At 47.6% G+C, this 14,080-nt stretch overlaps 1 protein-coding gene across 1 annotated transcript in view; it reads left to right on the forward strand.

Moving 5' to 3' along the window:
* Positions 1–13,317, forward strand: part of atp8a2 (ATPase phospholipid transporting 8A2) — a gene marked incomplete at its 5' end in the record, with an annotated part of 50,588 nt that extends 37,271 nt beyond the window's left edge. Inside the window, 6 exons of the mRNA XM_084152106.1 lie at positions 419–526; positions 861–980; positions 2,744–2,832; positions 3,308–3,412; positions 11,999–12,093; positions 12,199–13,317. Coding sequence (XP_084008232.1) covers positions 419–526; positions 861–980; positions 2,744–2,832; positions 3,308–3,412; positions 11,999–12,093; positions 12,199–12,293 — 612 coding nt within the window. The 3' untranslated portion in view covers positions 12,294–13,317. The remainder of the gene's footprint in view (positions 1–418; positions 527–860; positions 981–2,743; positions 2,833–3,307; positions 3,413–11,998; positions 12,094–12,198) is intronic.
* Between the last annotated feature and the right edge of the window lie 763 nt (positions 13,318–14,080).

Raw genomic sequence — 14,080 nt, forward strand, 5'->3', positions numbered from 1 at the left:
ACTCCAGGGACGGGGTGAGGGGGGGCGTTGACACCCCCCGTCCGTTCAGCTGTCCACACAACACCCCCCGGTAATGAAGCAGGGTCCCATAGGTATTCACACAGTGTCCCCTTACGGAGGGAGGGGGGATAGACAAAGGAAAAGAGCGAGGGAGGGAGGGAAAGGGCAAGAGACCGAGAGGGAGAGGGGGAAAGAGGAGGGGGACTCTCAGGGACAAGGTTGTCTATATTCAGTCTTTGTACATTAACTATGTGACCTCGCTCCCTCTTTTTCACCCTTCCTTTCTTCTTCCTCTCAACCCCTCCCTCCCTCCTCTCCCACCCTCTCCCCTCCCTCCCCTCCCCTCCCACCCTCTCCCCTCCCTCCCACCCTCTCCCCTCCCTCCCTCTCCACCGTCCCTCTCTCTCCCTACCTGTAGTTCTCCCACCTGGCAGTGTGGGGCAGTATGATTCTCTGGATCCTCTTCTTCATTGTCTACTCAGCTTTCTGGCCGTCCATCCCCATCGCTCCTGACATGCAGGGCCAGGCAAGTCTCATCCTCCTCTGATTCTTCTCATGGCTCAAACTATCTCTTCTGTTACTACTTACAACTCTAGTGAAGGAAGCCGTGTCCACAGAGCCCTGTTGGTTAGAAAAGCTGAGGCGTGCTGCAGAGGTGTGCGGTCAGCCCCAAAACCCCAGCCTTAGACCAGGCTGTAAATATGTCATAACAGGCCAGAAACCATGGCAGTTCTGTGGATGTGTTCTGTATGGACTTAATGCTTTCCACCCCCCACCTCTCCCCATACATGTGTCAGTCATTCTGATGATGGGATGGTGGAGGGGTAATAACCCTCCATTACTCCCCCGCCCCCATCCAGACGCCCTGCCCGGCGCCTGGGCGGCTGGCCTTCTGGGTGTTCCATTTCAGCACTGCTGGAGCCCCAGGGAGATTTATGCCCTTCCAGCCCACTCTGCAGGCCCTCTGCACCTGCTGCGCAGTCACCCGAGCCCCAGGCTTTTACGGCCTGCTCTGGAGGTGTTGACTATAGCGGGTGGGCCGGGCTGGGCTGGAGGAGGACAGGTGTGTGTATATGGGGGACCCCCTGATTGAGGGTCCCATGTTGGGGTTTTTAGGGGGCTAGGTTGCAGTGGTACCCCAATGTGCAGGGAGAGTGGGGGAGGGAGGAGGGAGTCTCAGCCCCCTTCAGACCATTAATTCAATTTGTGTCAGAAATTAGGAATGTGCTCCAATAAACCCTGCAGCTGCTCCGTCCAACTGGGGAACCGGGGGAGACACTCACCCCTCCTCGCTCCCCGTCTCCAATCCCTCCATCAGCCGCTCAGACAACCCCATAACCTATTTTCTCCTACTCACTTCCCCCTGCTGTCTACACATTCTGACCTCCTCTCTCCCCCTTTCTCACTCCCCCTATCTCTATATTAATCTGCCCATAGGGGATGAATACTGAATACTGGGCTGTTCATGGAGTGCTCTGTGTTTACGCTTCAAATAATTGAGTTTGAGTTGTGTGTGTGTGTGTGTGTGTGTGTGTGTGTGTGTGTGTGTGGGTGTGTGGGTGTTTGTTGGAGACCGTATCTGTGCATGTGGGTTTGTTGACAAAGAATGTGTGTATTTGTGGTGTGTGTGTGTGTGTGTAAGTGTTTGTCTGAGACCGACAGTCTGTCCTGTTGTCTGTGGGTGTTTGTCAGACAGTGAACGTGTGTGTGTAGTCTGAGCTTCTCTGGGTGTGTTTCCAGCTGTCATTGGGAATGTTTCATAATGGTTTTCCGATTCAGTCCGGAGAATCCCCTTGGGAATGTCAGCTGTGTCCGGCCCAAACTATCTTCTGACCATCTCTGAACTACAGGCTCATAACAGGGACTAAGGGAACACTCTAATCTTACTATGACTGTAGCTAGCTAGCCAGTACAGTGTAGACTACATCACAGTCAATGTCCACTTGTATGAATGTAGCTAGTATAGTAGAGAGATGGGCTTTGTTACCAGAAATATGTCAGGGCATATTCAGCAAACTGCTACTGGCATTCGGCATATGGTGGCAGAATTGGATACCATGTAGAAAGACAAAGAGAGACAGAGGGGAAAAGAGGGGGACAACAGGCAGAGAGCGAGAGACTTCAGAGAGATCTAAAGAGAAAGAAAAAGACATGCAGATGTAATCTGAATGGAGAGATAGAAAGGGAGATGCAGATGGAATCTGAATGGAGAGATAGAAAGGGAGATGCAGATGGAATCTGAATGGAGAGATAGAAAGGGAGATGCAGATGGAATCTGAATGGAGAGATAGAAAGGGAGATGCAGATGGAATCTGAATGGAGAGATGGAAAGGGAGATGCAGATGGAATCTGAATGGAGAGATAGAAAGGGAGATGCAGATGGAATCTGAATGGAGAGATAGAAAGGGAGATGCAGATGGAATCTGAATGGAGCGATAGAAAGGGAGATGCAGATGGAATCTGAATGGAGCGATAGAAAGGGAGATGCAGCTGAATGAGAGAGGGATAGAGAGACAGTAGATTAGTGGATGATTAATCCCTGGAGACAGACTCATGGTTAGAGCTCAACAAGGCTGTCTGCAGCTGGACGACAGAGAGTGGAGACCCTGTGGAGTGTGTCTGTCTAACGTGTCTCTCTTGACGTCGCTGGAATGTTGCCCTGACTTGGATGTGTTGTATGTCTCTCTCCTGTGTTCCTGGAGTGTTGTGTTGACGTTGTGTTGTGTTTGACGTTGTGTTGCAGGCTAGCAGAGTGATGCAGTGCTGGCACTTCTGGCTGGGGCTGGTCCTGGTGCCAGCAGCCTGTCTACTCAAAGACTTTGCCTGGAACGCGTGAGTAACACACTTATACTGCATAAATACCACTTAAATCAATGCATACATGCATGTGAACAGAACTGTTTTTCAGGTATGTTATAAGCACAGTCCTACCAGGATTTTGCAATTCTGCGATCGCAGAGTTTTTAGCAAAATCAACCATTCCCGCATATTATGCTAGGGCTTGCAAATTTGACCAATCATCGCACTATTACCGCATAAAACAGTCAAATTACCACATAAAACTGCCTGAATACCACACTACAAAAAGTGGGCTCGCAATTTTAACCAATCACAACACTTTTACCACATAAAATGGTTAAATCAAGCCACACGTCAACAAATATTTCCCTGCCAAAAATGTGCGATGCCAAATGTCTGAATTGCAGCAGTAAAATCAAGCATTTTTGCCCGCAGATATCACACAAAAAAAACACAGTGAAATCCTGGTGGGACTGATGAGCAATATAACCCTGTGAATGTGTTTTAGGGGTCGTCGCACTGTGAAGAAGTCTCTTCTGGAGGAGGTTCAGGAGCTGGAGGCCAGGGCTGTAGACCCAGGGGCCGCTGTGCTCCGAGACGCCAGCGGACGCAGGTCAGACACACGCACTGCATCATGGGATCACAGTTGGGGGGGGCCACAGACAGGAGCTTTACTGAACTTACTGCGACATAGTTCATGTCATTTTCATAGCATATCCATGTGAGATCATGATAATTCCTTGGACTGAGGGGTCCCCCCATTTGAAAGATTTTGTTACGAAGTCTGTAAGATTTATGTGTTTAATATGATTTATGTCCCGGTGTTTTAACGTCTAGTATGTACCATATTTGAGTGTTTGTATGAGAGTGATGTAACCATGGCCCGCTAACCTGTTGGTAACCTTTTTGGTAACATGGTTGACCCATCCACAGGGCCAAAGCCAACGCTGAGGTCCCCTAGCCCCAGAGCTCAGGGCACAGACACACACACACAGGTAGCACCTTGGCTTGGTTTGACCTGGCTCACTGTGTGAACTCTGACCTATGTGTCTGCTCCTGCTCCGCTCTGCAAGTCTATGAAGTGATCCCTGTCTCCCCCGTCTCTCTCACTGCATTCTACTCTCACTCACCCACCTCAGCACTCATGTCTCATATCATATTGCTTTCTTTTCTTTCCCCATCTTTTTCCCCCCTATCCCTCCATCTGATTCTGTCGAGTCAGGAAGTGGACAGGTTTGCACTGCTGTAAGGACTGGGTGTACTGTAGCTTATGTGGTTGTGTGTTAGAGTTAGCCGTTTGTGTGTGTTTTGTTTTGTATTGTGTGTTGCAGTCAGTATATCTATCATAAGAGAAGGAGTAGAACCATTCAGGGTTGATCATGTTAGATGGGGTTTAGAACATTGGAGGTATTAGGCCATATTAGGTTGAGGAATGGAGTGGGAGATGAAAGATTGAGGTTTGGCCATCTGAGGGGCTGTTGTGTGGGATATTGGCTGGAAAGGGGCTCTTTTGTGGGCTTTGGGCAGGAACAATAGTCCTCAATCATCCAGTCAGACATCCAATAGTCGCCAATCATCCAGTGAGACGGCTAGGCTAACAGTCCAGAGCAGAGAAATGGCTTGGACAGAGGTGGGCTGGGGAGGTGCTTGGGGACAGGGAGGGGAGGCAGGGTGTTGTTGTTGGACGGGTGGGCGCACACAGCCTTCCCTAGCCCCAAGGTGAGGGCCTTGTCCTGGACTGAACCTTCTCCCAGACATGGGTAGGAACCCCCAGCGATGACCATGGAAAACATTGAGGAGGAGTTTGAGAGCAACAGAGGAGAAATGCACACATCTGTATTTGTATTTCATAACGGGAGAGGGTTGGGATGAGGGTGGGGGTGGGAGGAACTGAGGGGGTAGAGGACCAAAGTTTCTCTGGGAAAGTATTTAGATGTGTCGCGTCCTTGGACTGTTTGTAGTCTCACTCCCCTTTCAGACAGCGACACTACAGGGGGCGACGCGACGGATTCACTCATGAGTTTACAGATGTACTATTTATATATTTATTTATTCATTTATTAGTCTATCCATTCGTTCTTCATTCATTCACCTTGTCATCCATTTAGCAGACCTCATTTTCTTTGGCGAATGATACGGTTGCAAAACTTCAGAAAGTTTTTTTCAGGCTTTGCCAAACACACCAGGTCTAGATTCCCTGTGGTACCATAAAGAATAGGTCTCTGCTGCTTGCTCAGAAGTGTAACCTTGGGGAGGCTGGCCCGGGTCCACACACTCTGTGGATCAGATCAGGGCCCCTGCCCCAGTGCCAGGGAAACCCCTCTCATGTGATTTAATGCCTCATTGGCTGCCTGATCTAGAGAAGTAACCTACCTTGTTTCACAGCGGAATCAGACGATCTGGGAAGTATTCTGTAAAAGCATTCTGTTAGGAGGAAACATTCTATTCTGTTTGGATACTGACTGTTATCAGAATCTTTAGCATTGCCATTAGTGATAAGGAGGATTGAGAGAGAGAGGAAGGCTGGGGGATGGTGTATCTGTCTGTCTGTGTGAATTTGTGCGTGTTTGCATGTGAGCGTGAATGTTAAGAGTAGAGGAGTGATGACGGTGTTTGTCCTGGAAAACAGAGGCTGTAGTCTTCCTCTGGAGAGAGCAGGAGGAATGGGAGGGGGGTTGGGCTGTCTGTTTGCTCTGCAGTCACAAAATGAGATGGGATTGGATTAACTGAATGTCAATCTGCTCTTCAGTACCAGCCAAAACATTATGCCCCCTAGCCCCTACCCTACCAGGTCTGGCTCTGGTAGTCACATCAAGAAGTTGTCTTGTCTTGGGGTAAGGTCTAGGCAGGGGTTGACTTCTATAATACTAATAGGACTAGGCTATTTACATTGACATTTTAGTCATTTAGCAGATGCTCTTTCCAGAGTGACTTATAATTAGTGCATTCATCTGAAGTTAGCTAGGTGAGACAACAACACATCACAGTCGTACATTTTACCTCCTTTCCTTTATCAGCAAAATCAGTGCTAGTGGGAAAAGACAAGTGCATATGCTATGTCCTAATAGTACTAAATGATCTCCTCTTCTCACTTCCTTGTCCCTTTCCATCAAGACCACAGATCTGAAGGTTTAAAAGGTGTAAGCAATATGGTGGAATATCCATTTTTTTCACCTACACTACCGGTCAAAAGTTTTACAACACCTACTCATTCAAGGGTTTTTCTTTATTTGTACTATTTTCTACATTGTAGAATAATAGTGAAGACATCAAAACTATGAAATAACACATATGGAATCATGTAGTAACCAAAAAAGTGTTAAACAAATCAAAATATATTTTACATTTGAGATTCTTCAAGTAGCCACCCTTTGCCTTGATGACAGCTTTGCACACTCTTGGCATTCTCTCAACCAGCTTCATGAGGTACTCACCTGGAATGCATTTTAATTAACAGGTGTGCCTTGTTAAAAGTTAATTCGTGGAATTTCTTTCCTTTTAATGCATTTGAGCCAATCAGTTGTGTTGTGACAAGGTAGGGGGGTATACAGAAGATAGCCCTATTTGGTAAAAGACCAAGTCCATATTATGGCAAGAACAGCTCAAATAAGCAAAGAGAAACGACAGTCCATCATTATTTTAAGACATGAAGGTCAGTCAATACGGAACATTTCAAGAACTTTGAAAGTTTCTTCAAGTGCAGTCGCAAAAACCATACATTTACATTTACATTTACGTCATTTAGCAGACACACTTATCCAGAGCGACTTACAAATTGGTGCATTCACCTTATAGCCAGTGGGATAACCACTTTACAATTATAATTTTTTTTTTTTTTTTGGGGGGGTGGGGTAAGGGGGGGGTTAGAAGGATTACTTTATCCTATGCCAGGTGTTCCTTAAAGAGGTGATGTTTCAAATGTCTCCGGAAGGTGGTGAGTGACTCCGCTGTCCTGGCGTCGTGAGGGAGCTTGTTCCACCATTGGGGTGCCAGAGCAGCGAACAGTTTTGACTGGGCTGAGCGGGAACTGTGCTTCAGCAGAGGTATGGGAGCCAGCAGGCCAGAGGTGGATGAACGCAATGCTCTCGTTTAGGTGTAGGGACTGATCAGAGCCTGAAGGTACGGAGGTGCCGTTCCCCTCACAGCTCCGTAGGCAAGCACCATGGTCTTGTAGCAGATGCGAGCTTCAACTGGAAGCCAGTGTAGTGTGCGGAGGAGCGGGGTGACGTGAGAGAACTTGGGAAGGTTGACCACCAGACGGGCTGCGGCATTCTGGATGAGTTGTAGGGGTTTAATGGCACAGGCAGGGAGCCCAGCCAACAGCGAGTTGCAGTAATCCAGACGGGAGATGACAAGTGCCTGGATTAGGACCTGTGCCGCTTCCTGTGTAAGGCAGGGTCGTACTCTCCGAATGTTGTAGAGCATGAACCTACAGGATCGGGTCACCGCCTTGATGTTAGCGGAGAACGACAGGGTGTTGTCCAGGGTCACGCCAAGGCTCTTCGCACTCTGGGAGGAGGACACAACGGAGTTTTCAACCGTGATGGCGAGATCATGGAACGGGCAGTCCTTCCCCGGGAGGAAGAGCAGCTCCGTCTTGCCAAGGTTCAGCTTGAGGTGGTGATCCGTCATCCATACTGATATGTCTGCCAGACATGCAGAGATGCGATTCGCCACCTGGTTATCAGAAGGGGGAAAGGAGAAGATTAGTTGTGTGTCGTCTGCGTAGCAATGATAGGAGAGGCCATGTGAGGATATGACAGAGCCAAGTGACTTGGTGTATAGCGAGAATAGGAGAGGGCCTAGAACTGAGCCCTGGGGGACACCAGTGGTGAGAGCACGTGGTGCGGAGACAGCTTCTCGCCACGCCACTTGGTAGGAGCGACCAGTCAGGTAGGACGCAATCCAAGAGTGAGCCGTGCCGGAGATGCCCAGCTCGGAGAGGGTGGAGAGGAGGATCTGATGGTTCACAGTGTCAAAGGCAGCAGACAGGTCTAGAAGGACAAGAGCAGAGGAGAGAGAGTTAGCTTTAGCAGTGCGGAGAGCCTCTGTGACACAGAGAAGAGCAGTCACAGTTGAATGACCAGTCTTGAAACCTGACTGGTTTGGATCAAGAAGGTCATTCTGAGAGAGATAGCAAGAGAGTTGGCTAAAGACGGCAAGCTCAATAGTTTTGGAGAGAAAAGAAAGAAGGGATACTGGTCTGTAGTTGTTGACATCAGAGGGATCGAGTGTTGTTTTTTTGAGAAGGGGTGCAACTCTCGCTCTCTTGAAGACGGAAGGGACATAGCCAGCGGTCAAGGATGAGTTGATCAGCGAGGTGAGGTAAGGGAGAAGGTCACCGGAGATGGTCTGGAGAAGAGAGGAGGGGATAGGGTCAAGCGGGCAGGTTGTTGGGCGGCCGGCCATCACAAGTCGCAAGATTTTATCTGGAGAGAGAGGGGAGAAAGAAGTCAAAGCATAGGGTAGGGCAGTGTGAGCAGGACCAGCAGTGTCATTTGACTTAACAAACGAGGATCGGATGTCATCAACCTTCTTTTCAAAATGGTTGACGAAGTCATCCACAGAGAGGGAGGAGGGGGGGAGGGGGAGGAGGATTCAGCAGGGAGGAGAAGGTGGCAAAGAGCTTCCTAGGGTTAGAGGCAGATGCTTGGAATTTAGAGTCGTAGAAAGTGGCCTTAGCAGCAGAAACAGATGAAGAAAATGTAGAGAGGAGGGAGTGAAAAGATGCCAGGTCCGCAGGGAGTCTAGTTTTCCTCCATTTCCGCTCGGCTGCCCGGAGTCCTGTTCTGTGAGCTCGCAATGAGTCATCAAGCCACGGAGCTGGAGGGGAGGACCGAACCGGCCGGGAGGATAGGGGACATAGAGAGTCAAAGGATGCAGAAAGGGAGGAGAGGAGGATTGAGGAGGCAGAATCAGGAGATTGGAGGGAGAAGGATTGAGCAGAGGGAAGAGATGATAGGATGGAAGAGGAGAGAGTAGCGGGAGAGAGAGAGCGAAGGTTGCGACGGCGCATTACCATCTGAGTAGGGGCAGAGTGAGTAGTGTTGGAGGAGAGCGAGAGAGAAAAGGATACAAAGTAGTGGTTGGAGACATGGAGGGGAGTTGCAGTGAGATTAGTAGAAGAACAGCATCTAGTAAAGATGAGGTCAAGCGTATTGCCTGCCTTGTGAGTAGGGGGGGATGGTGAGAGGGTGAGGTCAAAAGAGGAGAGGAGTGGAAAGAAGGAGGCAGAGATAAATGAGTCAAAGGTAGACGTAGGGAGGTTGAAGTCCCCCGTAGGGAGGTTGAAGTCCCCAGGTTTCAAGCGCTATGATGAAACTGGCTCTCATGAGGACCGCCACAGGAATGGAAGACCCAGAGTTACCTCTGCTGCCCCAGAAATTGTTACCAGCCCCAGAAATTGCAGCCCAAATAAATGCTTTACAGAGTTCAAGTAACAGACACATCTCAACATCAACTGTTCAGAGGAGACTGTATGAATCAGGCCTTCATGGTCAAATTGCTGCAAAGAAACCACTACTAAAGGACACCAATAAGAAGAGACTTGCTTGGGCCAAGAAACACGAGCAATGGACATTAGACTGGTGGAAATGTGTCCAAATTTGAGGTTTTTGGTTCCAACCGCTGTGTCTTTTTGAGACGCGGTGTGGGTGAACGGATGATCTCTGCATGTGTATTTCCCACCATAAAGCTTGGAGGAGGAGGTGTTATGGTGTGGGGTTGCTTTGCTGGTGACACGGTCTGTGATTTATTTAGAATTCAAGGCACACTTAACCAGCATAGCTACCACATCATTCTGCAGCGATACGCCATCCCCTCTTGTTTGGGTTTAGTGGGATTATCATTTGTTTTTCAACAGGACAATGACCCAACACACCTCCAGGCTGTGTAAGGGCTATTTTACCAAGAAGGAGCATGATGGAATGCTGCATCAGATGACCTGGCCTCCACAATCCCCCGACCTCAACCAAATTGAGATGGTTTGGTTTGGGATGAGTTGGACCGCAGAGTGAAGGAAAAGCAGCCAACATGTGCTCAGCATATGTGGGTCCTCTGTAGCTCAGCTGGTAGAGCACGGCGCTTTTAATGCCAGGGTCGTGGGTTCGATCCCCGGGACCACCCATACACAAAAATGTATGCACGCATGACTGTAAGTCGCTTTGGATAAAAGCGTCTGCTAAATTGCATATTTATTATTATTATTATTATTAACTCCTTCAAGACTGTTGGAAAAGCATTCCAGGTGAAGCTGGTTGAGAGAATGCCAAGAGTGTGCAAAGCTGTCATCAAGGCAAAGGGTGGCTATTTGAAGAATCTCAAATGTAAAATATATTTTGATTTGTTTAACACTTTTGGTTACTTCATGATTCCATATGTGTTGATGTCTTCACTATTATTCTACAATGTAGAAAATAGTACAAATAAAGAAAAACCCTTGAATGAGTAGGTGTTGTAAAACTTTTGACCGGTAGTATATATGTGTTCATAAAGGGAAGGAGATAAGGAAATCATAGCCTGGTCCCAGATCTGTTTGTACTCTTGCCAATGCCAACTCCCTTGCTGTTATTGTCAAGTCATTGGCATGAAAATTAGTGACAAGGGGTTGGCATGATAGCAAAAACATAAGAGCTACACTGGGGGTATTATCTCCCGAGTGGCGCAGTGGTCTAAGGCTGTGCCACTAGAGATCCTGGTTCGAATCCAGGCTCTGTCGTAGCCGGCCGCGACCGGGAGACCCATGGGGCGGCGCCCAGCGTTCTCCAGGGTAGGAGAGGGAATGGCCGGCAGGGATGTATGAAAAAAAAATAATGTATGCACTAACTGTAAGTCGCTCTGGATAAGAGCGTCTGCTAAATGACTAAAATGTAAATGTAATGTAGCTCAGTTGGTAGAGCATGGTGTTTGCAACGCCAGGGTTGTGGGTTCGTTTCCCACGTGGGGCCAGTATGAAAAAAATAATAATAATGTATGCACTCACTAACTGTAAGTCGCTCTGGATAAGAGCGTCTGCTAAATGACTAAAATGTAAAATGGGTATCAGGGAAACAGTACCAGCTACACTGGCCGCGTAACTTTTGGACAGCATGAGCCGAGCGCGAGTCACTTCATCAAGTGTTCTTGGACGTGAGCTGTGGGTCGTAATTTGACCAGAACCAGAGTGTAATTTTACGCTGAGCAATGCGAGCCTCTCGCGGAGCTGCGCCCAGGTTTCATTTTAAATTAATCTTCTCACGCTCTGCAAAAGTTGCACCTATAGTGTAGCAGGCCAATGACACTCAGGCTAAGGAAATTATGGCTTCTGAGAGTGTTTAGACACAATCAAAGACTCCTGAGGGTTATACTACGAAGCAAGCTAGATCTACTCCGGGTTTTCTAAAGCTAACTAGCTTCAGTTAGCTTCACATTCCAGTTCAGGCTTCATACGTACTACGACGGTGGATATTGCTCGTCTGCCTGCCGCATCTCTAGCAGGCTTGTAACGGCGCGTGCATGTCGCACACCGCTAGTCGAACGGCGATCTCTTCGTTGAAACATCAATCCATGGGCGAGTCGGTGCCACATTTTCATTTGTGCCGAAATCAAAATGAAAGACAATTCAGCAGGCGGTGGTATTCAGCAGGCGGTGGTGTGAGATGGGCTTTTAGAAGTGCCGTCTTTATGTGCTTATCAATGCATGAGCACCTTTCTTCCCACTCCTATCGATAAAAGAAATAATAATAATTATTATTATTATTATATTGGTCATACAGAAGTTTCAAATGCATACTGTATTACTAAATAATGTGTTAGGTATTTTAACATAAACATTTAAAATACATACATATATTTGATTAAAATATTTAATCAGTCTTCTTCCTGAGATGAAGGGGATGATGACAGCCTTTGCAAGAGGGAGGGAATCTGATTACTTTGGTCCTCAACTCGCGACTCAGACACTTCATTCAGGATAAATGGAATTAGCCCTGAGTTAGCCTGCCATGGAGCAGGTTAGTTCTGAAGAATTCGTTGCCATAGAAATGTACCTGACTAAAAGGTGATCCACATTAGTATGACTGGTTACCCCTCAGAGTAGTACTTCCACCTGTTGTGTTAACCTGTCATGGAGATATATAGTCTCCCTGTGGTTGGTGCTGTAGCCTGTCAATCAGTGGCTGTGTATTCTGTGATTGGTTGACTTACCTGTCCGTCTCTCCAGTCTGAACGAGCGTGCCCACCTGTTGACCCGGGTCTTTAGGAAAACACCCTCCAACGTGGGCCGCAAAAACTCTGTGCAGCAGAGCAACGTGTCCCGTGAGTATCCCTGTCCTTGTCCCGGCCTCGGCTTCTATCTAGGTAGGTGAACATAGAGTGGTGTACTTACTGTCCCTCTCCCCTCCTCTTCTTCTCTCTCTATAGATGGCTATGCCTTCTCCCAGGAGGAACATGGGGTGGTGTCTCAGTCACAGGTGTGTCGATCCTACGACACCACCCGCCAACGGCCCAGCGTCTAGCCCCCCCCCCCCCCCCCCCCATCGTCCCACCCTCAGCCCACCTGGCTACGGGGCGCTTGGCAACGGTTGCCAAGGCGACAGCGGAGACAGACTATGCTGAGTGACCAACCCTGCTGTGGCCTTACTGGAACTTATACTGACTTTGACCTCTGACCTTGACCCCTGGAGGTCATTGCTAGGAACACTTACTAAAGGGAAGGGACCAGACCCGTCTATACTGTCCAACCTGGTCTCCGCTCTAGCTTACACACACACACTCACACACACACACATATACATACATACATATATACATACATACATACATACATACATACATAGTAGGGCAGACACACAGGCATGAGTAATCACAACCACACGAACAGACATAATAAATCAACCACAGAGACTGTAATGTGTATCTAATCATAGCATGGACTAGGTTTAGTTTATGCACCTGTGCGTCTTTGTCCGTATGCATGGCTGTGCTACTGTATGTATCTGCCCTCCTGTTTGTGTGTGTGTGTGTGTGTGTGTGTGTGTGTGTGTGTGTCCACACTCCCTCACATCTCCAGAGCAGGGGTTTAACCCATCCGTCATCACTGTGGCCATGGAGGAAGAGGAGGGGGGACAATAAACACCAAACACACACTGGCCTGGGAGGAATTCCTCTCAGAGAGCTGAAGAGGGGGATTGGAGAGAAGAAGAGGTGAAGAGGAAGAAGGCCTTCTCTATCAGCTTCTTTAACTCTCGTTCTCCCTTTCACTACTTTTCTTTCTCTTGCTGCTTTTCTCTCTCTCTCTCTGGCTCAGTGACCTCTTCATCTCTCTCCCCCTCCTCCTCTGCGGCACGTCTCCTCTTCCTGCTCGGTTGAATCTATTTTCCATTGTATTCCGCCGCTCCTGTGATTCCTGCGATCCCGCCTGTCTCCCCCAGGAGACTGAATTAGCAGCAGCCTGGCTTGTAGCACTTCCTCTGTTTGTTGGATTCTCAATTCATCTATGGACTTATTCTCTGTTGAATAAAATGGACTTGTGTTTCTGTCTCTCTTTTAATGCCTGTGTTATGTTCTCCTTTTCTCTGGACTATACACTATACTGGACTATACACTATAATTTACCTGGAGTTTAAATGGTATTATTGATGATGTTAACTAATAACAGGTGCTACACACATACACACACACACATATATATATATATATATACTTAAATGAAATTCCATTTTAACTCCATCAATAAGCAGTATATTGGAAAGTCCGCATAGATAACATTTCAATAAATATTCTGCAGAAAGTGTGTGTCGTTGCTTCCAACCCTATGTGGTCTGTGTGAAAGCATTGTCTGTCAAATCTGTGTTAAGGACAGGAATGCGAGGGTCAGGGGATTTTATTCCATTGCTTTTTGACTTTTACTTATTAAATCATAACTTTACGAAAAGGTCTTCTGCAAGATAGATTAGGCAGTTCAGGTTTAGGTTATTTGATCAATGAGAACATTGAGAAAGAGAGTAGGGTAAGTAAATACACGTACTCAAAGTGAATGAAGGCTGAGAGCACGTTGGAGGAGAACACGAGATGAACACTCAAAATAGTAAACGTATGGCCAGTTTCACAGAGAGAGATGGAATACATTTACTCAAAGTGAATGTGATGACTCTACATTATAGATTTAAGCTGTGAATACTCTACAAGCCAGCCATGACCTGTTAGCATCACCATTAAACTCAGGTTCCTGATCAGTATGAAGCAGTATGGGGTTCCCACACCCACCTTCCTGGATGTCTCCAAGCCTGCAGCCCAGCTCCAA

Source organism: Coregonus lavaretus, assembly GCF_964263955.1.
Source record: "Coregonus lavaretus genome assembly, chromosome: 34".
Lineage (NCBI taxonomy): Eukaryota > Metazoa > Chordata > Actinopteri > Salmoniformes > Salmonidae > Coregonus > Coregonus lavaretus.